The 23,032-nt window shown below is 48.5% G+C and overlaps 7 protein-coding genes across 7 annotated transcripts; 4 read left to right on the top strand and 3 right to left on the bottom strand.

Moving 5' to 3' along the window:
• Positions 1 to 1,516: 1,516 nt before the first annotated feature.
• On the top strand, positions 1,517 to 2,374 carry F4813DRAFT_389189 (DUF1295-domain-containing protein; the record flags this gene model as incomplete). Its single annotated transcript, XM_049246790.1, has 1 exon — positions 1,517 to 2,374. One exon carries the CDS (start codon positions 1,517 to 1,519, stop codon positions 2,372 to 2,374), a length of 858 nt encoding a protein of 285 aa, XP_049099888.1.
• A 451-nt stretch (positions 2,375 to 2,825) lies between these two features.
• Positions 2,826 to 4,850, bottom strand: F4813DRAFT_64136 (SNF5-domain-containing protein). The gene is made up of 2 exons (XM_049248725.1): positions 3,113 to 4,850; positions 2,826 to 3,055 (listed from the first exon to the last, which is right to left on the bottom strand). Exons 1-2 carry the CDS (start codon positions 4,766 to 4,768, stop codon positions 2,960 to 2,962), a joined length of 1,752 nt encoding a protein of 583 aa, XP_049099887.1. The 5' UTR covers positions 4,769 to 4,850; the 3' UTR covers positions 2,826 to 2,959.
• A 450-nt stretch (positions 4,851 to 5,300) lies between these two features.
• F4813DRAFT_64133 (alpha/beta-hydrolase) lies at positions 5,301 to 8,488 on the bottom strand. Its single transcript, XM_049248724.1, has 2 exons — positions 6,658 to 8,488; positions 5,301 to 6,606 (listed from the first exon to the last, which is right to left on the bottom strand). Exons 1-2 carry the CDS (start codon positions 8,357 to 8,359, stop codon positions 5,675 to 5,677), a joined length of 2,634 nt encoding a protein of 877 aa, XP_049099886.1. The 5' UTR covers positions 8,360 to 8,488; the 3' UTR covers positions 5,301 to 5,674.
• A 2,824-nt stretch (positions 8,489 to 11,312) lies between these two features.
• Positions 11,313 to 12,949, top strand: F4813DRAFT_358411 (uncharacterized protein). Its single transcript, XM_049243235.1, has one exon. The coding sequence runs from the start codon at positions 11,694 to 11,696 to the stop codon at positions 12,690 to 12,692; it is 999 nt and encodes a 332-aa protein (XP_049099885.1). The 5' UTR covers positions 11,313 to 11,693; the 3' UTR covers positions 12,693 to 12,949.
• Positions 12,950 to 13,164: 215 nt separating this feature from the next.
• On the top strand, positions 13,165 to 14,689 carry F4813DRAFT_64099 (ubiquitin carboxyl-terminal hydrolase). Its single transcript, XM_049248723.1, has 2 exons — positions 13,165 to 13,751; positions 13,842 to 14,689. Exons 1-2 carry the CDS (start codon positions 13,376 to 13,378, stop codon positions 14,210 to 14,212), a joined length of 747 nt encoding a protein of 248 aa, XP_049099884.1. The 5' UTR covers positions 13,165 to 13,375; the 3' UTR covers positions 14,213 to 14,689.
• Positions 14,690 to 14,765: 76 nt separating this feature from the next.
• Positions 14,766 to 16,748, bottom strand: F4813DRAFT_389184 (uncharacterized protein; the record flags this gene model as incomplete). Its single annotated transcript, XM_049246789.1, has 3 exons — positions 14,766 to 15,084; positions 15,171 to 16,299; positions 16,421 to 16,748. 3 exons carry the CDS (start codon positions 16,746 to 16,748, stop codon positions 14,766 to 14,768), a joined length of 1,776 nt encoding a protein of 591 aa, XP_049099883.1.
• Positions 16,749 to 19,432: 2,684 nt separating this feature from the next.
• F4813DRAFT_358402 (uncharacterized protein) lies at positions 19,433 to 23,018 on the top strand. Its single transcript, XM_049243234.1, has 3 exons — positions 19,433 to 20,137; positions 20,201 to 21,466; positions 21,542 to 23,018. Exons 1-3 carry the CDS (start codon positions 20,032 to 20,034, stop codon positions 22,645 to 22,647), a joined length of 2,478 nt encoding a protein of 825 aa, XP_049099882.1. The 5' UTR covers positions 19,433 to 20,031; the 3' UTR covers positions 22,648 to 23,018.
• Positions 23,019 to 23,032: the final 14 nt, after the last annotated feature.

Below are 23,032 nucleotides of genomic sequence, written 5' to 3'. Positions count from 1 at the left end.
CTTCGAGATATACCTGCATTTTCTATAATCCTTTACGCAGTCCGTCAAATACTTGATCTAAAATTTAGCTGCGGGTCAAGTATAAGGGTCATAAGGAACGTTACTCCATAGACAAGAGGGAACAGTAGAGCACTCACCCTTTTACCTAGTAACCTTTAGGTAAACTTCTAACAAAAAAATACGTGATAGCTAGCTCTGATCGTGGCTTTAAAGGCCTGCAGAAAGAAGCTACGAACCTCGGCTATTCCTAACTAGTGTATAGCTAGGTATGTAACCATGCAATTTCTGACTAAGACGGGATATAACACCGATTCAAGGTCTCTATACTACTCGCCGTCGTATAAGGGACGGCCGAGCGGGCCCGTAGGTGCATAGGTTATGTAGCATGGATTATGTAGCATAAGGATGTTGTGATGCCACTCTGCGATGTAGGAGGAGTCGCTTTACTTAACGCAGGCTTCTGTCACAAGTTTGCTTCTTATATATTTTGTTCTGTTGAGATAACGGGGTCGACGTGAGCTGTCGCCTGTTGCGACTCGAGCTCGACTTTCTCTATACTCGATGTACAAGTGAGCATGGGCTATAAAAAAACCTTTAAGATATAGTACCTCATAGCCAAGGCGCCATCGCCGGCTTAAGACATGCCTACTTTGCTCCACCGAGTTCTATCCCGGAATGGCGGCACGTTCCCGGAAATCGCGATATGAAGCGGATAGCGGAGAGACTAAAAGTTGATGTGCAGATCCGATGCCTGTGTTTGCTTATGAGAGCTAGTACATAGGGTAGGAGAAACAGGTAATAATTGAGCATTGGCTTCCTCATATAGGTACTTGGTAACGAGTAATAAGGCAAAGCGATTTATTAAGAGGGAGATTTCGTAACTTCTCAACTAACTACATGTAGTGTATGTCATGTACTTTGTACACAGACCGATAACTCTTATCACTACCTATGCAAACCTTAAACCCGCGGTTTCAAAGCCATGCCGTCATCGATCGACGGAGCTCCACATGAGCTTCCCGCCGTACCTTACCTTACCTTACCTCACCTTCCTTGCTGCATGTAAGGTAAGAGCTCTTGCTAGTGTACAGCTGCGAGATCTACTGTCGATAATTAGGTAACTGCCATGTATCTGTCGATACTCAGATTTGATTGTCAGTCAGCATCAAATACGCTACCATCTTAGGTACCTCCTAGGTAAGTCTTAAGAAAGCAGCGTTCTCAACTGCACTAAAAACGCCTCTCTAATCTCTCCCTCGCTAATCCGAGCTGAAATCCGCATGACGCGCGGTGGTCGTACAACATCAATGATGTCCTCGGACGTCCACAGCTTACGGTTCTGTTCTATTTATCTAATACATCATCATTAACTCTATCAATACATACCTACCTAACAATCCAATCATCTGTCCCTCTTACATGACTCGAAATCTTCGTGATATATATGTACGTTTTTTTTAATAAAATAAAATAAAAACACCATAGCATTCACCATAATATATCGAGTCAACCAACCATGGCCGACTCCAACCCCGACTCCAAACCCTGGCAGAAGAAAGCCGACCTAATCCAGCGCGGCGACCGCTCCCCCACCCCCTGGGGCACCCTGACCTTCGTCGGCCTGCGCCTCCTAGACCTCCCTCTGCAACATGCTCTCCTCGCGCCCGCCGGTCTCGGCAGCGCCCTGCTAGCCCGCGCCGGCATCACCAGCGCCGTAGGCGCATCCGCAGCCGCCCTCCTGCACACCGGGATCCCGTTCCTCGACGCCCTGGGCCACCCGACCAGCGCCCTGCTCTTCGTCTTCGCGTGCGGCTCCGCCGCCAAGCAGATCTACTGGCAGACGGTGCTCTCGTACGAGTCCTTCCCGGCGGGTGCCGCGGCGGCTGTCGCCCTGTACAACACGGTGATAAACAGCGCCAACGGCATCCTATCCCTCGCGCCCGCCACCTCGTCCCTGTTCTCCCAGCCCCAGATCGCCGTCTCCCTGCCCTTCGTGACCACTCCCGTTAGCATCCCCCTCAGCACCCTCCTCGGCCTGTCCATGTACGTCTTCGGCCTGGCCCTGGAAACCGTCTCCGAGGCGCAGCGCAAGGCCTTCAAGGACGCCCCCGAGAACAAGGGCAAGGTGTGCAAGGTCGGCGTGTGGCGCTGGGCCCGCCACGTCAATTACCTCGGCTACTCGCTCTGGCGCGGCGGGTACACCATGGTGGCCACCGGCTGGATCGGCGGGCTCCTTATGATGTCCTGGCAGATGTGGGATCTGAGCTACCGTGCTGCGGGCGTGCTCGACGAGTACTGCACCAACAAGTATAAAGAGCAATGGGCTCAGTTCAAGCGCGAGGTGCCGTACAAGATTCTCCCAGGAATCTATTAGGATGGATAGGTAACCTAACTAGGAACCTAATCGCATGTAAAGGTTGATATATAGGTAGTGTATGTTTGTGGGAAGGGCTTGGATAGGTAGCAATGCGAGATATTCATCGGGATTAGTACAACAGGTGCAACAGCAATTAGTGCTTTTAGTATTGGGCATTTCCCTAACGTGGCGGAGTTCTCTCGATAGTGTCTCCTTGCAGCATTCGCGCGCACCTGTAATCTAGTATACAAATGGGGGGCGGCGATGATACAGCCAACAGAAAGAAGAAATGCAACATTTGCCCTTGAGACAGCCCAGACGGCAAGCGAAGTCATCTTGATTAACTGTCTGCGCCTTCATGCCCGCAGACATGTCAGTGGTATAGACCATAGCCAACGACTCCTGGCAGGTGATTTTAAAAGAAAAACTCCCCATGCTATATTGCAAGTTTCCGACCAGAAACGCCTTTTTCTCGTAAACACAACCCTGGCACTAAAATCACTTCCTGGTTCTTCTCCTCTTGCGAACTCTAGTTATAGGCACGTCCTTCTCCACAGAAGGCACAAGGACCTGGTCGCGAGCCTGGTCGCGAGCTCCATCACCCTAAAATGGACGCAAGTCCACCAAGTGTAAATTCTTTGTCCACCGAGGCAGCTTCTTGGTTTGCTCGTAGAATCGACCACAATTGGCACAGAGGGACTACGCCAGACGGTCGTTAGAAAATATCCCCATGTAAAAGATCGGAATGTAACTTACCCTAGGACCCCAAGGTCCATCTCTGACTGCCCACACGCTCGTACCCCAGATACGACAATGGGTACAGCGCCAGTTAAGCCTCTCTTGGTCGGTGAGCGTTCCACCCCCTCCTCCGCCGTATCCAACATCTGGCGTGTTCCTGCCGCCCGGAGTACCAGATCGCCCAAGGGGACTCAAACTACGGAATCTCCTCTTTTTCTTCGATCTCTCTCCACGTCCCATCCTCTCCTCTTCAACTTCGAAGCCCAATCCTGGTACGCCACCTATCATGCCGGCATTACTGCTAAATCTGGCAGTTTCTCGGCGAAGACGTCGGATCTGTCGTTCTCGGTCGACTTCTCGCTTCTCTATCTCTTCCTTCGACAGCACTTCGATCTTAGGCTCCCACTCGTCTGCGAGGTGCTCAGGATCGTACCGCCAACCGGCATCCGCACCGTGAGCAGCGTCATTGGGAAACTCGGTCCCCATACCACCCCATCCCGCCACGAGACCGCCAGCTTCGCAAGCTTCCTTTTTAAGACGTAATACTGCCTCATATATCGCATGCGTTAAAGCGGGAACCCATTCACCAGCGAGGCCCAGATCCGCACACGTGACTTTGGCAAATGCCTCTGCTGTGCCAGGGGGATGGAGTAGCGACCATTCGAACCTGTCCGTGTAGAGTTGGGAAGAAAGGTTTACGTTGAGGGAAACTATACATCGGTAGGTGTCGTCGGGGTTCAGCTCATCCGAGTCGGCGGGAATTGGTGTGGCGCTGGCCGTTATTTCGGGGACCTGCGAACGAGCACCCTTTGGAGTATCAAATCCGGTATCGAGACCATTTCGGAACGGAGTTTCAGGAGCACGTGTTGAATTAGGGAGAGGAGTAGCTGGAGTTGCCGGGGTATCGCGGAAGCTCAACTGAGGAGCTAGCCCGACGCCATTCGTAGGCGCCTTATCTTCCGAGTGGAAAAGTGGATGGAGCGCAACACCTGCGTACTCTTCTAGTTGGGTTCTGATCTGTCTGCTGATCTCAGCAGCAATAGCGCCCTGGTTGGGAAGATCCAGATCTTGAACGAGGCTGAGCGCGAATTGATCCGTGGTCATGACAGTCTCGTGCAAATTCCACAAGAAAATATCCCTTAGCTTATAGGGAACCGTCATGTCGCCTGTCCTGTATAACGCAGGGTCCATCTGAGGAGGTGGCTGGTTAAGACCCCGAGGCAGAGGGTACGCCGCGGAGGGCATGAAGGCAGGAATATCGACGTCGATACGAATAGGAATAAGAGTAACAGGCATCGCAGCTTGGGCCTGGTTGTTTAGATCTGATCGATTCTTGGTCTTCAGCATCCAATCCCTCCAGATGCCCTGAACCGCAACAGGGGCATTTGTTTCCTTCCCAAACTTATCGCTCGGATCTATTCGTGATGCGCTGTCTTCTCGTCTCAGACTACGCAAGCCCGTAGGTCGCCGTCTCGAGTCATCGTCATCGTCATCATCGTAGTCATATCCGTCTTCGGCATAATTAATTACAGTAGTGCCACGTTTCGTCGTTCGCGATACCGGGCCGGTAGGTGCCGTAGAATGAATTACGGGAGTGAGGAGAGAATTATTGTAAACGCGCAATCGCGGCGCGTAGGACGAGAGGAACGCCTGCGGAGTACTTCTAGCCTCCATGTTGTGTCGCAGTTTTCGCAGTTTTCGCAGTTTTTGCAGTCAAGTCTTTCTATGTCATCTCATGCTGATAATACAAGTTGGAAAGGATAATTGAAGGCTGGCAACGCGCTAAACAATATTTGGAACTAGAAAGTCGGACACTTGGGTTAAGACTTGATTAAGAATGAAGGAGTATTGTATGCATGTATCGTACCCAGTAGAATGAAGTTTGGAGTTGGGGTGGATTAAAAGATCAATATATGTTTATGGCTTGCATGAGCTTGTCGGGGGCCGTTCGTCTTGTCGCAGCGCAACGCAACGCGTCTCGTCTCGTAAAATTTCCACAGCGAAATCGAGTTGACTAGTTGACTGGCTGACTGGTTGATCGCATAGGAAAGACCCTAAGCTAGGGAAGGAATAGATCACGTGGGTCGCCGAAGTTTATCCCGGTAACACTGGAATGGGCCCGTGCATTTAGCTAGGTACATAGGTACTCAATACATCAAGAGTGAATGCAGGTGCCCGGTGACATAAATTCTTAATTACAGCCCAGTTCAAAAAGGAGATTCGAGTTAGACATTAAGTTGCTATGTAGGTAGACTCTCGGCCGAGTCGTTTTTATGACTTAAGAACTACTTGTACACGGTATCCTCCTCGGTTCTCCAATACCCATTTAACAACGCCCAGCCTTGATCTCTAACGCTTGATTTTATGAAGCTTAATAGGTTCTTAATGGGCGTAGAGCACTGTCAACCTTGTCATGGTATATAAAGCAACAAAACAAAAATATCCCTTCTTATGAGAATCCTATTACCATTAAGCCCTGATTCAGCAAAACTCCCATGCGCCGGGTATGATCCAAATCGCAAATATTACGATATGATGCTCCTCCAGAAAACCACCTATCTATACCATAATTATGCTTCTTCACCGGGCGCTGGCTCGTATGCTTCGGCCTCTCTCGTCGGTCCGCTTCGAATTTGTAAGTATCATCCAGTCATCCCACTCCTTACTTATCTCCATTAATACGGAGCCCATAACTGTAGCGCTAGCCATCAGTCCATGTCCTTCACCCTCGAGAACGCGGACCTCGCAACGCCGCATTGTCTTTCCAAGCCATTTGACGTTTTCGACCGGGACACGTGTATCCCTGCTTCCGTGATGAATAGTGACTGGGCGGGTAATGTCTACATAGCGAAAGCCAATTGTTTGCCTTCGCTCTAGGCAGACAAGCAAGTCCACAGCAGGGTTGGCTCCTGTAGTAGCGAGTTCCCAAATCGCGTGAGTAAGCCGCATGTCGTATGACATTTGTCTTTCTTTATCCGCTATAGCGTCGGTAGCCGCAGCAATAATAGTATTTTGAGGATTGAATTCGTTGTCATTAGGACGATACCGATCCATATTTTCGCTGGCAGAGAGTGGGAGGGGTTTCCCGTCTGCAGTGTCCTGCACTAAATTCTCCTTGTCCAAGCTAGGTGCTATATCTCGGCGATTGCTTGAGCCGACAGGGGCAGAGGACTTCCGCTTCCCGCGACGCGTGTTAGTTTTAGGTAATGAGCTAGTAATAGAGCTGCTGGTAGCCGTCATAAAGGAGCTATTAGCTGCTCTAAGGAAAGGGGTTGGCAAGGCTCGGAGAATCCGTTGGGATGTAGGGATTGCATTGGTAGGAGGTAAGGCTTGAGATGTACCGAACACATTCATCTGCGACGGAGGGATCCAAGGAGCTAGAAGATGAATACGGCCACGGATGTGCTGTGGCATGCGGAGCGCGGTAGCAAGAGCGTAAATAGCGCCAGCAGAATGCGCAAGGATAGAAAATTTGTTGATTTTGAGCGCCTGACAGATGGCATAAACATCATCTATAATCTGTTAATATTCGCGCAAGATATCAAACAAGGGCATAGACATACCAGGCCAACCGAGCGGTGTCGCCGTCCCGTCAGCATACGGCTCACTATCACCCACGCCGGGCCGATCGGGAGTGATTAGACGTAACTTCAGTGTCAGCGCCAGCTCGTCATAAAACGCGGTGATATATCTAGTCAAGCCCATGCCTACGCAGCAAAATACTGCTGAACCTTCAGCATCGCCAACTTCAGAAAATGATATGACACGGCCAGTCTGCGGATGTCGGATCTTCTGCGACAACCTTGGCGAACACAAATAGGACTCGACAGCATCGTCGATGGAATCCGCGCTTTGAGGTCGCTCATAACCCACCACGGGCTCCGGAGTAGCCGCCTCTTTTCTCCTTTCTAGCTCCGGGCTTTTAGGCCCTGCTGCCGAAAGACGCTTTAACCGTGAGCTGCTTCGTTTAGGTTTAATTATCTCGCCCAAGTCCGGAGTCGTGCGCCCTGGTGTTTTGCGATCACTTCCATGCGCACTACGTCTTCTACTCTGCGCTACCGCCGGAGATGGAGCGCCATCCTCAAATCCGTTTGTATCGGTTGAATATGATCTTGAGCGCTGATGCCTATAATTGGGTTCCTGGGGTTTCTTAGCAGAAGACGTGCTTGCTCTTGCTGAGTGTGGCATTTCGGGTGGTAGAGAATCGTCTCTTCTCCGAGCGCCAGCCTCCGAGTTTGCTCGGCTTATGTGTCGTCGTCTTGTATGGGATGGATCGCGCGACATAGTGTGTTCAGATCCTTCCGGAATAATGTCGCCGAAACCGTCGTCTTCTTTTCGCGACCGTGAAGACCTATGTGAGGATCTTTTGGCGTTGGTTCCCGTCTTGCGCAAAGAAGAGTCGCGAGTTGGAATTGACATATGGGCGCTGTTGGTATCGAAAGATGGACTCAAATTGTACATGCTTTCTTTTATTGGTGAATCGTTCGGTTCTTCGCAAATCGGGATTTCGGCAAGAATAGTGTCAGTCCTGGGTAACAATGCACCTAAACTATTAGATGTGCCAATGGACCCCGAGCTTGCGCGCTTCTTTTCTATCTCGCTGGCACGTAACCGTTCTTTCGAGCTCATGTACATCAAACCCCTGTGACTGCGAGATTGCTTCTTTCCCCAGCTGTCGTGCGATCGTTGTCTGCGCAATTCGGGTGTAGGTGGTAATCCACGTTCGATCGAAAGATTGCCTATACTACGTGTGTCATCGTACGACGAGACGGAACCTTTTGACGATGGTCTAGACGAGCTGCGCAAGAGAGACTTCAACCCTCCGCCCGAAGACTCACGACGTGGCGATTTTGGGGCAGTCAATGGGGAGAAGCCAGATGGCGGTTTCGCTGTCCGAATGGTAGGGGAACTGGCAGCCAATTCGTTGATGTCAATATCCTCCTCCTGTAACCGGCCGAGCTTAGAAGCAGGAAATGCCCCGTATTCAACACCGAAGCTACCGTCGCGTGGCGAGTTTGGCGTAGACAGGCTTTGACCCTCGAAATGCTTATTCGCCGGCTTTGAGATGACAGATAGACTGGTAATTAGAGACGAAATTACTTCGGGAGAGGCTGGTGATACGCCGACACGATCTATGTCACCGTCACGAAGATGTAAGTGCATAGAAGGATCAATTACCTTCCTCCGGGATTGGTGGCGACTCTGACGGGGAATAGGGGGCAGTGGTCCGGCAGCGGTTGACTTGGATGCGGCACCGTAATCCATAGCGGTTAGACGCAAGGAAAGGGAATGAACCACAGCGATCGAGGCTAGGGCTGAGGATGTTTTTGCCTAATTGCGACTGGTCTCACCTGTGTCTCTGATTGCTGCCGCGTGCAGAAGCGGTGTACAACTCTAACGTCCAAGTCCAAGTCCAAGTCCAACACCCAACTCCAACTCGGTAGAATATGCAGCAAATGTGGAGGTCAGAGGAGGGAAGGACGAACTGGACGAACCGGATGGGATGTGGCTGCGAGATGCAGGATGCTAGGTCAATACCGAGACAGATTCGCTGCAGGTCACCAAGGTCCCAAGGTCCGAGAATTGGAAGAGGCGCTTAAATTGTACATATGTAGGCTAGGTAGGCTGGTAGGTCCCGTATGTATGTATGTACAATCATGCCAATCGCGACTAGGGTACGACGGTCGGCCGTCTCGTAGTGTAGATCCGACTACTACGTACAGGGGTATATAGGATAAATTGAGAAATGGACGGTACTGGCTATTAACTGGGTATCGAAAACAGAACTTTAGCTAAAAGATTTTGAAGAATAGATTACCGCGATTCATATTGATGGGAGAAAATTCTCGGAACCGGTAGCGTGTACTGTAATTTGCGGAAGGCCAACTTTGATCGATGTTAGACTCAGGGGAAAATGGGAGTGGACATCTCGGCGATCGAATAATTAGGTCAACTTATTATCATTGGATAAGGAAGGTAAGGAAGGCAAGGAAGGCAAGGAAAGTAAGGTAGGTCTAATTAGGTACTGAACTACCGATAACAAGCCTCAAGTGGTTGTAGTTTACTTTGATCGGAAAGTCTGTGTGCAACCTGTTCGGGTCCCTCTTGCTCTTGCAGCAATAATAATACCTGGTGTTATGTATTGCAGCACCGAGCACAGGTAAGTACCCCTGACATTATGCATGTGCCTGGCGGTTTCTGCAGGTGATACATTAGGTACTTTTACCTACAGATGCTACATAGCTGCATTCGGTATTCTGAACGGGCGAATGATACAAAACCTAGTATGTTTACTCTATATTAACGTTTTTAACTATTGTATTCCAAATATTTTCTTAATGATAGGTAGGTACGGATATGTTGTATCATAAAAGGTATGTCTAGTCTTATTAGTCTAAAATTTACTTTCAGATCGACATTTTTCTTGCCCCATAAGTCGAGCCCAGAAAAGTGGCAAGATTGAGAAGCTGAGCCTAATTTAGATTAACTAACGCCAGTCTTAAACTTTTCCAATCGTCGGAGTTAGCATGCATGCCCCTGAAAAGTTAGCTTAGGTCTCTTTCTGCTACGTTATGTAGGTACCTAACCTACATCTCATACATTGAAAGGTTACATATCTGAACACACAAAATATATTGAAATGTACGACTCCGTTTCAGAATATGCGCGTTGAGTAGGTAGTATCGAATTGGGTTACAGCTACAACGGGTAACGTTTATTTGTACAGCATTTGGTAGCAAGCGGTAAAGGAAGCAGTATAAAAAACGTATGATATAAAGGCAACATTTCGTATACGCAAAGACGTAAAATAACAACCTAATTCTACGAGCGGGTGGAACTTGGGTCTCAAGAACTTGGGTCTCAAGTATTTCTCTACTTATTCCTGCTTCGCCATCATCAGCTAAGTCTGATAACCTATTTTATTTGTATTCAATGTGCTCGTTACCTTATATAGGTACCTAATATATATGAACTATCCGCAAGTGAGACGGGGCAAAAAGGAAGCTATGCAGCCAGATCATTAACGAAAACCATCAGATCACTTGCAGTTATAGTACAACGTACAAAGTCCTACAGGTGATATGTCAGTCCCGTATCGTGTACTAACAGGCTCATATCACGACGAAAATGCCTAAAGAGGATCTCGCCGAGCGTAGAGACGAAAACAGATTTTTCGTGCTTAACATGACGAGTCGCAACTTTTTTTGCCTTGGGTTTTATTTTCTATCACCAGTGAAGGACCGGAAATTGTTTTTGTGGACGACCTGGTCTCGGAATTTACCCCTTTGGATGATGTCCTTGGTCTTGGAAAGCCGCACAGAGCTTCTCAATTTCGGTGGGTTCATGCGTCGAGAATATTGACAAGCTGCAAACGCCACGTGAATGACAGAAGCTGATAGGCATTCTTGCCAATGCCGTAGGCTTGTCTGAGAGCTATGAATTCAACCTGGAGCAATATCAGCTATCCTAAGCTATATTGTCCTACAGCAAGGGACTCCTATGAATCCGTGCTCGGAACATAGCGATCTGGCGGAGCTTCTTCCAATAGTTCATGTCTGGTTAGTTATTGAAGATTAAACCTGAATTGAGTTCGAAGACTAGATCTATAAAGAAAAATAAAAAACTAAACATAACAAAATAAAACCCTGATGAGTAGGATCAGCCCAAATAGCTAGCTAACAGTCACGTCGTTTTCCTGGGGTTATATGCCATGGGTCCATGTCGAAAAACTGTGCTGTCACATCTTTGTAAGATGATGATGTCGCAGCAGGCCAGGACTCATGTCCGCAATGATTCGTCATCTGCAAGGAATAACTTTGAGACGGTAGTTATAGATCTTACCTATGTAACAATTACACGTGGTGCTAAGCTCGTCTTTGCTTGGTCATTTGGAAAATCAAAAGACAGTAGCACTTTTAATATTAATGTTGCGTGCGACCTGAATTGTTGAATATTGAATTGTTAACAAACATTCAGGACCTGAGCTATCGGGCTATTAGTGGAGGCTTCCCGTGCCCTTGTATGTACCTAGGTACCTGGCCTAGAACAACCCTAACCTGGGTAGCAGCTTACCTAACCTAAGCAGCTTAGCAGGCTTAATTAAGAAGATGCCCCGCAAATGCCAAATCGAAGCCGCTCCCACGACGGCTGCTGCACGTATTTCTTGGCATGGAAGCCCAGCAGTTTGGGCTTCACGTCGACCAAATAATTACGGCCCCGCCTAAGCTAACAGGGGAGACGAGAACTCATCAACAGCGCGACCAATCAAGAAGTTAGATACCAAATGACAGCACAACATACGTCATTGAGCTGTTCATTAGCAGGTGCGCATCAAATCAAGGACTCAAGGCAAGGTGAGGCCTAAGACACGTAGGAATCTTAGGATTTTTTTTTTCGTATGATTGAGGTATCTTGGCTTCTAGATGAACAACGAAGTCTTGAGAAACTAAATCCTAAGGCATCATCATCGTCTCATGTCTGAGTATACTGCATTGTTAAATAGGTAGCCAGACATATAGATGTACATATTTACCGAACACATATCTCTTCATCCAGCGCTTTTGTATACTCAAGAAGCATAAACGGTAATACCAACAAAATGGATCTCCTACTATCCCTTCCGATAGTCTCATATTTCGGTGGGCCGATGCTGTCGTCGTGGTCGGGGTCGCTAAATCTCCTATTTTTCTATATGACTTGGACGACACTCGTCCTATCTCATTCGCCTCTGAGGATCGAGTTGATCGGCACCCTAGCAGTGCGAATAGTATTCTGGCTGGTGCCGTCGCTCTTCTTTCTGTTATTCGACACACTGGTTCCCAGCTTGGCAGAATCTATTAAGTTCTATGGTTCTACTTCTCTCCCTCGACAAAGTGCTGCCTCTTTACTTCGGCAGATCCTGCTCGCTATCTTCAACCTTGCGCTCAGCACCGCGGTACAATCCGGTATATCCATAGGCGCTGGAACACTATTGCACCGTCCGCTCTTCAAGACTAGTACGGCACTGCCACTCCCCTGGCAGATCGCGAAGCATATCTTAATGTTGTATACCGCACGCGAGTTCCTGACGTATTACCTCCACCGATTTGTGTTACACTCTCGAGGGAGAGTGGCAGGACTACATAACGCATACGCGCACTCGCGCAAGCACGGCGCTCCCTATGCCCTGATGCTGTATACAGATCATCCGCTGCCGCTCCTTTTTAATCGCACATTACCGGTATACCTGTCAGCCATGGTCATCCAACCGCACCTGCTCACATACTTCTTGTTTACTATCTTGACGACGTTAGAGGAGACGCTGTCCATGTCTGGCTACAGCATTGTGCCAGGTATTATTATAGGCGGCATCACACGACGCACTGCGACGCACTATGCAAGCGGCGGGCGCGGTAACTTCGGTGCTTGGGGGCTGCTAGACTGGGCCGGCGGCACGAGCGTGGGCAAGGACGTAGTAAAGGATATTCATGATGAAGCAGAAAAGCACCAAGTTAAGGAGCGCGGCCAGGAAGCTGCAAGCGGCACAGGCAGCATGATACAAGACGGTATCAATAGCTTGAAGAGGGGTCGCAAGAGCCGGAAGAAGAGCTCGGACTAGCGAAAGTCTGGACTTTTATTTTTGGGAAAGGGAAAGGGAAAGGTAAAGGGGGAAAGTAGATGGACAACGATGTTATGGATTACGACTTTGAGAGAGAAAAGAATAACTACTGGGAGATGGCTTGTTGGAGTTTAGCGTAAGAAACGACTGGGTTAGAGATGTGTGTATACACCTATGATTATATGAATATGGGATATGAGACGTGATGATATACACAAGATATTTAGTGGTGAGAAATAAAAGGTTTAACGCGAAAATGGCAACTCTTAATATTTCGTGAAGCTATCCACTATGTAGGTACCTACGTTTCTTTGTCATACCGAATACGAGTACATAGGTACCCAGGTACTAATACAGTATATGTAGAGACCCTTATCCATATACCCCACTCCTATCGATAAAGCTGGAGCTTTAGAATGCCAGATGAGTGGCGTCATATTGCTAGCTGCCTCCAAACCCCTGTCGTAGCGGGGCAATATACATTACAACGATTATTCAGACTGATACTAAATTCTAAATACGAAACCTTTCCTCGGGTTAAATTAGGTAACCTTAGGTAGACACTTGCAAGAGAAATCCAATCTAATCTACCACTTAACCTAGTACAATACAACCATACGAACTTCATCCACCAAACCACGAACCAAACATCCACCACCTCCACCACCACCACACCAGACACCATGTCAACAACCACAAACCCCGACCCAGCACCCGGCTCCCTAGCCTTCGTCCCCCTCGAAGCGAACCCCGAGCTCATGACCTCCCTGCTTCACAAACTAGGCCTAAGCCAGGCCCTCCAGATCCACGACGTATACTCCATCACGGAGCCCGAACTGCTCGCCTTCGTGCCGCGACCCGCGCTCGCCCTGCTCCTCGTGTTCCCCGTCTCGGCGACGTACGAATCGCACCGGCTGGCCGAGGACGCCGCCGTCCCAGAGTACACCGGCAGCGGCGGCGACGAGCCCGTGCTATGGTACAAGCAGACGATCCGCAACGCGTGCGGGCTGATGGGCCTGCTGCATGCCGTGTCGAACGGGCCCGCGCGGGGCTTCATTGGTGAGCCCGCTACTCCCTCCGCTTTCTTTTTCTTTTTATTTATCTACCTACCTACTTACCTAGACCTAACACGCTGATCCCCTCGTCCAGAACCCGACACCCCCCTCCACCGCCTCCTAACCGCCTCGACCCCGCTGCCCCCCGCCCAGCGCTCCGCCCTTCTAGAACGCACCCCCGAGCTCGCCGCCGCGCACCAAGAAGCCGCGAGCCGGGGCGCGACGGCCGCGCCCGACGCCCAAGACGACGTGGATCTGCACTACGTGTGTTTCGTGAAGACGGAGGACGGCACGCTGTGGGAGCTCGACGGCCGCCGCAAGGGCCCCATTGCCCGCGGAGAGCTGGCTGACGGCGAGGACGTGCTGTCCGACAAGGCGCTGCTGTGGGGGCCGCTGCAGTTCCTCGAGCGAGGGGGTGGCGATATGCGCTTTAGTTGCGTTGCGCTGGCCGGGTCGTTGGATTAGAGTGGTGGTGATGGTGATGGTAATGGTGATGATGATGATGGGGGTGGCTGGTCTGCGACTATCTACCTAGGTACCTACCCGGGTATGTTTTTCTCTAGGGATAGACGAATGAGGATGTCTGTGTAAGTTAAACCGCAGTGTATGATGATGTACCTATCGTCGTGTTTTTCGTGAAAGCCAGGCTGCTTTTCACGAGCATACAAATAGACGACAATACACTTAGAGTTCTAAGGGGGGAGGCCTATAGGGCTATTTATTCTAGAACGGTCAATATACCGGTCTAAGTCCTGGCTTCGATAGAAGCAACACGAGCAATATGAATACTCTAATGATACCACTTATAATCGACTTCAGCAATCTTCGTTACATTCTAGGACCAACCTTTTAGCAATCTTCAGACCAATTGTTCAGTCTATCAAAACCTCCTTGTTCTACACGCCATATCCTGCATATCGACGACCCCCACGAACAATCTTCCAGCGAATGCGCTCCGTCACAACCTAGGCACCTAATCTAAGCTCCCACCAAGCCCACCTTTCAACCATGAGGAGTATCAAAACACGATCTGCGTCTCGTTAGCCGACAGACTTCTGCGAGGGGTGCTGGGAGGGATCGTTTCGGCGGTGCCGAACGGTTCGAAATTGAACAAGGGGCGCGGGGTGTGCGAAACTGGCATCGGCGTCATCATCGGCGATGCGTAGTGGCAGTTGCTATGACCACAGCAGGGAGATTCGAGGCTGAGAGCCGGCACCAGCGAGACGGGGACGCAAGCGTATAAGCCATGCTCGTGGTAGACCGGGTGTGAGCATAGCGGCGCGTTGAGGCAGGAAGGGGTGGCGGCGGTTCTCATGCGGCTCGGGCTGGAGTTGAATCTGGGATGCGGGTTTGGGTCAGCATAACAGGTAGATACGTACGTTATCTGTTTATAAAGCAGATGTTATGTGTATTGTGGTCTTACCCTCTTCTCGACCACGGCACCGTTGGCTTCTGGAAAAGGGGCGGGTCATCCAACTTAAGACCGAGTTTTTCGCACCACGGAGAGACGCAACGGCTCGTTGGGGTGCGGAAGGGCGAGCAATCCCGAGGGGGAGATTGCGAGGTGGCGATGTCGGGGACAGACATTGGCTCGATGCTGCGGAAGATGTGGCCTTGCATGATAGTCATAGGCCAGTCCCTATTACCGTCCAAGCCGTGGCTGGTAGGGCGCCCATCCTCGCAGCCAGCTTGTTGTTGCTGGCCAGGTGTGTCTGGTCCCTGACCGGGGTTCTGGCAAGAAGGTTTGTTGGACGAGGACTTTCCGGCCGACGCGTCACCTTCTCCGGATGGATTGCGGTCTATGTATTGGTGTATGTGTCTGTCGATGTGCGCTGCAATATGCTCTATCAGCTCCTGCTCGTTCAAGGAAAGGTTCTGGCAGCTCTGCTGCGCATCGGGGGTGTCATCTGTGGCTTTCAATCCGAGCAGTTTCTTGGCAGCTTCGGTAAGGTCGTTGAGAGATGGTAATCCCTCCCAACTTTCTAACAAGTCCTTCATGAAGTCGTGTGTTCCCTGCTCTTCAGGATGCTCACATATTTGACATCCGGGATGATGATGCGACTCAATGGCAGCCGGGCCATCAGCTCCAGGAGGTAGATCGGGAGGTGAAGCAGTCTCCTTTTCCTTCCCCTTGCTTTTCTTCTTTCCCTTCTCCTTGTGGCGTCGTTCTTTGTGCTCATTGCGCTCTTTTCTCTTTTCTACCTTGAGTCTCTTCTTTTCCTCCTTTTCTCTAGCCTTTCTTTCCTTTTCGACCTTCTTGGCTTCTGCCTTATCTCTCTTCGCCTTCTGCTTTTCCTCTTTAGGATTCTTACCTTCAGAATTCTGCGGTTCAACTGTGGTGAGGATCGGCGGGATTCGAGAAGGCCCTGGGGGAGCATTATTCTCTTCGCCGGCAGGCTCCGCATTGTTTTCTGACGCTTCTTCGTGGGCTTGGGAACTGGAAGGATTGACGATACTGTGGAAGACGGTCAATACGTGCTGCACTCCGTGCGTAATCCTCTCATGTAAGGTTTCTTCCGTAACGTCTTGTTCTTGTTCTCCAGGCTGTTCATCTAATGAATCAAGATATCAGTTGGTTTATGATTTTATAAGACTTCGATGTAACCATCTAGCTTAGGAGTCTCCAGAGCTTTTACGCAGGTATAACAGTGATGATATAAGATGGCAACCAACCTTCAAAGTGCGCTTTCGAAGCTTTCTTGTGATTTTCTGGCTTAGGGAAAGCATCCAGTGGCATTGGGTCAATCTCCTCTAGCAGTTGTTCAACGCGTGTGTGTACTTGAGACCTAGGTGATAGCTTGGGACTGTGGGCGAGGTCATCTAACTCGGGCTCAGGAGGATCACCCTGCCAACTACAGACCTCATCGGGCGGCCGAGGTCGATGGGGCTCCTCTTTGTGTGCAAGATCATCTAGCTCTGGCTCGGGGCTGTCACCTCGCCAGCTGCAATCTTCAGCGGCGTCGGCCTCGTTTGCCTTGCATTTCTGTTTTCCTTCGGTCATCGTGTTTCCTTCTAGATCAGACTGGAGGGCTTCGATTTATTTAGACCTCACGTAGCGTGCGCTCTGATTTCGAGATTGAGTTCGGCCCAGAAATGGGCAATTGTGTCATTCGTACTAGTGGTGTTACATTTAAGTGTTCTGTATAGGTTATATTTGTCTAGGGGGAATCTGAAGGCTATGAAGAGTTTGGGATAGTAGGTGAAGATGGTATTCCGACATCCAAGACAACGTTACCAACTTCGGGTGCTTAACCTTGGAGAATTATGCATTTCCCTTCACTTCTGAGCATAGGTGTATATGAGTATATGAGGTAAGTTCTATGGGTTATGTTTATGGGCTACGAGTTCTTTTACTCCTAACCTTCACTGGTAGTTGCAATCGGTTCTTGGGACTTGCCATATATTATTCAGGAAACGACCTGTTAAGAAGAACCTTTTAAGGAGGAAATAGTATAGGCATAACATATGTTGTTACCCCGAAAATCCAAGATAAGCTCAGCCTAGACACTCACTTATTCTTCAGAACTGACCGTCTCGATTTCAATACATTGTAGGAAAAAGGGTGAGTGAAGTATATACTAATATTCTCGAGCCATGTGTTTATGAGAACTACGTGTGTTCTTACACCTACTACCAGAGGAGAGAAGGACAGAGCAGGAACATTGATCCATTGGCTACCCTACCACCAAGACGCAAACGACCAATGACTTACCCTAATATTATAAATTTGGTATGCAACGCCTACCTAGGTACCTCAGTAGGTTAGGTAGTTTGATATACAAGAGACCTATTTCCCTCGTGCTAAGAAACTCTGTTGCGCTACAGGCTTTTGTTGTGCTCGTATCGTACGTTAAATTATTAAACCACATGCTTCTCGGGGACTTCCTAATCAGTCGATAGTGTTCACGGCTACCGAGTGCTCACTATTGTTACGACTATGATAACGTCGGATCCATATAAATAAACAATACTTGCTAAAGACCCGGATTGCATACGTGCTCTGCCGAGGCCAAGAGGAGTCTAATGTGGCTACGCGCTGGAAGCATATATCCCTAGCTTGGAGTTATAGCAAACGGGCACCTCTGCGATCTCACTCGTTGATGCGATGGTAATCTGTTGTGTCTTATCCTTCAGCCAAGTGGCGTTTCGGCGATTACTCGAAGTTATCTGTTTGAAACTGAGACATTCCAAGTCGACAGCGGTGATTCGGAACAGTCTCTTCCTCTTCGAGTAAAGTGATTCAAGGACGTGGTATCTTAAGACATCTTTAGACATTTCGATTTTGGGGGGTCATCGACGCTCCCCATTGGCCCATGAAGATTCGCTTAGATTTACTAGGTAGCACTTTAGTACATAGTAGTTACCATTGGGTGGATTTAGTCTTCAGCTATTCTTGCTATTCTCGCTATTCCCGCTAACGGTGACTAGTAAGTAAGGAAGATAATCCATTGTTCTGCACTAGAGACTGTAGTACACTTAAGTTTCTATCCACTATCCATCACCTATCATCATCTACTTGGCATGTGATCTATGATGGATGGTCGGCATATACGAAACCTACAAGTCCTTCGCCCATCTTTGATAACCACACTAGCAAACGCTAAAGTTGGATCGTGTTGGCGAATAATAAAAGAGCCTAAGATTTCGGGTAGCTAGCCCGATAGAGGATAGAGGTAGGACTACCACAATACTTACATACACTACTCCGTAGGAGCGTGAGAGCTTACAAGGATGATGACGAGCTACAGATTCCCCTTTTCTCCGATCTTATATCCCAGCATTCTGGATCTTGAAATTTGATGTCATACCTAGATGCTCATGTAAGACACAGATGAGATGTAAGACACAGATTCATTCAGCGTTTCTGGCACTTACATGCAAGTGGTGCCTAATCCTCTCTGGAGGATAAGTTCGGCGGCCCGCAAAAAAGAGAAAAAAGAAAAAAAAAGAGGATAATAGCATTCAAAGGAATCATTAGAATTTAAGCGTGAGCTAAAGTCCCAAGATGTAATTGGCTACAACTGATTGTCCGTCGAGGATCGGCTATCTTTAATATGCATCTACCGTAGGATTAGCCTTGTCCCGGAGTAATAGCAAAATAGGATATACTTGAATTCTAATGATCCCAATGCCCAATGCAACATAAATTCGCAGCGTTATGTGCTCTGTTGTAGTATCAGTTCATCCATCAGGGAGGTATTCTGTACGTAAGCAGCCCGCTGATGCTTTGACCTACTAACCTAGATCGTTGTTGGAACGGAATCGGGTCCTGTACCTATCCTGTAATATAAGGAAGTACTTCTTAAATTAGGTTGGCTACGCGTATGTAGTAGTTAGTACATATGCATATGCATATGCATTGTAGTTACTACATACTTACTTTCGGCTATAAGGTAAGATAATGAATTAACAAGTAGGTACTTATAAGGTTGTGATGTGTGCTCTACACATAAGTAGTACGCTCTGTATTTGCAAACAACATAAAGCATAGGTACCCGTGTGATAAACGGCTAGTTGCGCCGGTCTATCAACCGCGTCCCAGGAACCAATGGGGTCTCGAATGAATGATCGAAAGGGGCGTGTGGGGTTTCTTCAAGGAGTAAAGTGGACCAGGTACCACGGACCCTCACGAAAGAAAAAAAGAAGGAAGCCATACTTCGTACAAACAAACGCAAGGTACGACGTGTAAATTATTTGACTAGCTGCAGGTTCTCGATGTTTCCCCCCTAAACATTTTTAGATAGTTACTGCCTTAGCTTAATAAACAATGTTTACTACTAGGTTAGTTACAGTACATACATAAGGTACCTACACACTTACACACTTATACACTTCCACACCCGGGCACTTCCATACACACTTACACTCACTTGTGAAATATAATGAACTGAAGTGTCGGTCGTCTTCATTCAGCCTTTAAACTTATCTGGGTATCCTTGCATCACCCCGTTTATTGCGTCTCTGGTATCCTCTCCTTTCCGACTTTCTCTCATCTACCGCGTTAATTCTACAATACGATTCTCTTACAATTCTCTCCCACATACATCACATACATTTCCTTTCCTCCCATCATTTCTTGCTCTTTTCCTTTGTTCCCCATGTTTCTTTCACTACTTTAGTTCATGCTATATGGCGGAAATAGCAGCTCCCTTCTGCTTAATCCTGATGGAGGCCCGCGTCTTTCAAGGATAATTACGGAGATAAGAGAAGTAAGGAACGAATATTTACGTATATTTTATGGGCTTAATTACCTTTCATACGAATAACCCGACTCCATCTTCGAAATGGGTTGGTTGAGTTTTCTATCAAGAAAACCTACCGGTAACTTGAACAATAATCTCAAGGCACAGGCTTACGATGAGACTGTGGCCGCCAATCCTCCAATCCGCGGTATGAGCCGAGCCTCCATCCCAGGAATCTGGTAAATCTCCGAGCTGACCTATCTCACTTAAGGCACCTATCCGGTTGCTGGTAATGGACCAAGCATTTTAGAGAAATTCCAGAAATCGCACCCACGTTTGAGAAATGGACATTTCAATGATAATTCTGCACCGCCTCCTATAGTTCCTCGTCTACTCAACCGTCCCAATACGGCCCCTACCCAGTCACCCGAAGGATTATCCCGGCCAAAATCCCGAGTAGGAACTCCAGTAAAGTCGATACGAGAACCACCTAAGAAACGACACGGACCCTACAAACTTCCGCCGAAGATACCAACCGAGAGGAATGAATATATTCACAGCGTGCCATCCCCAACTTACACCCGCCGTCGAAATTCTTCAATTTTTAGCGGGGATTCGGAATCGACACGTGGATTCGTCGACTTACTGGAAGCTCAATCATTCATCAAGCCATATGATTTTTATGGTCGCGTAAAGGCTACTGGTACTAAAGATTACGATGAGGACGTTGCAGATCGCAACATTAGCGAGAATGGCTCCAGCCTCAACTCTCCACAGGCCAAGGAGTTCTATAGAAGGAATTTAGCCTCAAGCATTTGGAGCGACGGCGAGGAGCTTGACCGACCGCGTTCGTCCAGGAAAAGACAATCTATGGGATATGGGTTGCAGACCAAGTCAAACAATTCTAATTTTCGAACCGCGTCACCTGCGACGTTAGCTTTGCGCGCATATCAAGATGACCCAACGAACGAAACAACACTAACTGAAAAGGCTCTTCGTCGAATGTCCTTGCATTCGTATGCCCCATCTTCGTCAGAGCGACCGAGGAGTGCTTCTACGGGTAGAAGAGTCAAGGGACAAGACTCGGAATATTTTCCCGAGTCCCTACAAGAGTTGGCTCGCGCAGCGATTTGGGAAGGGTTTGAATATGATCCATCTGTGGATTTAGGCCTGAGAGGCAACCCAACGCAATCAAGCCTGTCACAGCAAATATCTATTCACAGGCAGGATTCTGACAGTGATCTTGCCTACCATGCGCGCAGCGATTTTAACCGGACTCTCAATAACTCTCCTCAGCGCAGAACCATGTCACATATATCTTCAACCAGCATTAAGCCACCATTGAAGACAGGGAACCTAAGGACTCTCCATTTGCCCTATCGTGGCGAACTAATTACCGAGAGTAACTTGCCAAGCACAGAAGAGGACCTATACAGAAACAAGAATCCTGATTCTCCGAAGCGCCATCGCGGACCTATACCCGACTTCGACGGCTCATTGTATGAATTGACATCGTTGCAACCCCCAGAGCCGATCGGTTAGTAGCCCAGCTTTGATTTTTTTTTTTATCCTTTTGAATCGTGTAACCTATTTGCTAATAAGTTGTCCACAGACCTGAAAACCATCTTCGGTCGCTCTAGTGGCCAAGACGAATCAAACCGTCGTTATGGAAATGAAAGCATCATATCCGGGTCCATGAAGAGTCTCAAACGGTCGGAAACTGAAGACGTAGTTCCGGGACGAGGCAGCAGTATTCGCCGTTGGTCACTAACTTCCGAAACGGGAGGCTCAACACAGAGCTCGAATCCGTTCAGGCCTCAATCCGGTCATACCACTAATACTTCAGTGGATCTTGCCCCTCGCGTACCGCTACCCAAGGCTACTGAGTTAGAAGAAACGTCTTTTTCACCTAGTGGAAATCGCGCAGCAACGAGGAATTATATGGAACTTGATGCGCCGGAGCCCTCGTATCATGATGTCGACCCTAAATTGTTGGCAGGATCTCTTCTCAACTCTAGTCGACGGAAGTCTTCGATAAATTTCGCTATCGACGAGGATACCTCATCGGTCGATTCCTTTGATGCTCCTAAGCGTTCTGCAGGTGAATTTGAGAAGGACCTTCTCTTTCAAGGCTACGGGATGGAAGGTTCTCAGCTACCAGGACTTCCGGCCTCATTTGACATAACGGCGAAGCCTAATAAGCCGAAACGATCCCAGCCACGAATACCCTATACACCCAAGGATCCGCTTCACCTAACCACCTTCAGCTCTACAAAGTTCGAGGATGCACTTTCTTCTACTTTCAGTTCTCAGTACTCGGCTCCGTCCCTGAAGCATAAGTCCCAGTCTAGGTCATCTCGCTTGCAGGTACCAGAGTTTGATTATACTGATTCTGAAGGTAATGATTATTCAGAGCCTGAAAACGAGTCTGAAGAAGACTTGAATTTCGATATTCCTTTTAAGCGCCCAAGTGATCACCGATACCACTCCTGTGGTAATATGCGGCAGTACGAAACTACTGCCCAACTATTCGAGGATGATGACTTAGATTTACCCGACATGGCCATAGTCGCGCGGCTTCAAAGGGAGGCCAAGTCAAAACAGCGTGCAAGCAGCGCCTCATTGCGGAAGACCAAGGAAAAGGGGAAATCACCTGATTTCTGCATTCCTAGGATCGAGTTCGACGACCAGTCTAGTTACGCGAATACTAAGTTATGAAATTGCGAGTGCCTAAAACTAAGGGTTTAACTATAAACCTTGCGGGGAAAGCATATTTACAATGCCCCCTTTTCATCCATCATCACCACGGAGGTCTCGAGGCAGCAGCATACCTCCCCTCATTATGCATATGATTATAATGATATTTATCATGATTTAGAACAGTTTGGCGCACGGCGATGAGTTGGCACTGATGCCCGGCGAGGCTCGCGCTTATTTTATACCCCCAGTGCCGTAGGTTAGGTAGGATAGGTCTTACTAATAGTCGGCCTCAATAGGGAGTTGTGTTTACATGGTTGTCACAGTTAAGGTGGGATTCGATTGCAATAACCTAGGTTGGGTAGTCACGGGGAATTCCTGTTTGGCTAAAGACAATACATTATTC

Source organism: Daldinia decipiens (genome assembly GCF_022478715.1).
Source record: "Daldinia decipiens strain CBS 113046 unplaced genomic scaffold F4813scaffold_15, whole genome shotgun sequence".
In the NCBI taxonomy this organism is placed as follows: domain Eukaryota; kingdom Fungi; phylum Ascomycota; class Sordariomycetes; order Xylariales; family Hypoxylaceae; genus Daldinia; species Daldinia decipiens.
Note: the sequence above shows the minus strand (reverse complement) of the source record. Positions and strands in the feature narration are given on the sequence as shown.

Bases quoted from the DNA above. Each gene is read 5' to 3' on its own strand.
- F4813DRAFT_64136 (XM_049248725.1), bottom strand. From the start codon at position 4,768: ATGGAGGCTAGAAGTACTCCGCAGGCGTTCCTCTCGTCCTACGCGCCG. The intron at 3,056-3,112 runs GTAAGTTACATT...CGTCTGGCGTAG, and splicing joins ATGGACCTTGGGGTCCTAGG to TCCCTCTGTGCCAATTGTGG.
- F4813DRAFT_64133 (XM_049248724.1), bottom strand. From the start codon at position 8,359: ATGGATTACGGTGCCGCATCCAAGTCAACCGCTGCCGGACCACTGCCC. The intron at 6,607-6,657 runs GTATGTCTATGC...AACAGATTATAG, and splicing joins GACACCGCTCGGTTGGCCTG to ATGATGTTTATGCCATCTGT.
- F4813DRAFT_358411 (XM_049243235.1), top strand. From the start codon at position 11,694: ATGGATCTCCTACTATCCCTTCCGATAGTCTCATATTTCGGTGGGCCG.
- F4813DRAFT_64099 (XM_049248723.1), top strand. From the start codon at position 13,376: ATGTCAACAACCACAAACCCCGACCCAGCACCCGGCTCCCTAGCCTTC. The intron at 13,752-13,841 runs GTGAGCCCGCTA...CCCCTCGTCCAG, and splicing joins GCCCGCGCGGGGCTTCATTG to AACCCGACACCCCCCTCCAC.
- F4813DRAFT_358402 (XM_049243234.1), top strand. From the start codon at position 20,032: ATGGGTTGGTTGAGTTTTCTATCAAGAAAACCTACCGGTAACTTGAAC. The intron at 20,138-20,200 runs GTATGAGCCGAG...ATCTCACTTAAG, and splicing joins CGCCAATCCTCCAATCCGCG to GCACCTATCCGGTTGCTGGT. The intron at 21,467-21,541 runs GTTAGTAGCCCA...AGTTGTCCACAG, and splicing joins GCAACCCCCAGAGCCGATCG to ACCTGAAAACCATCTTCGGT.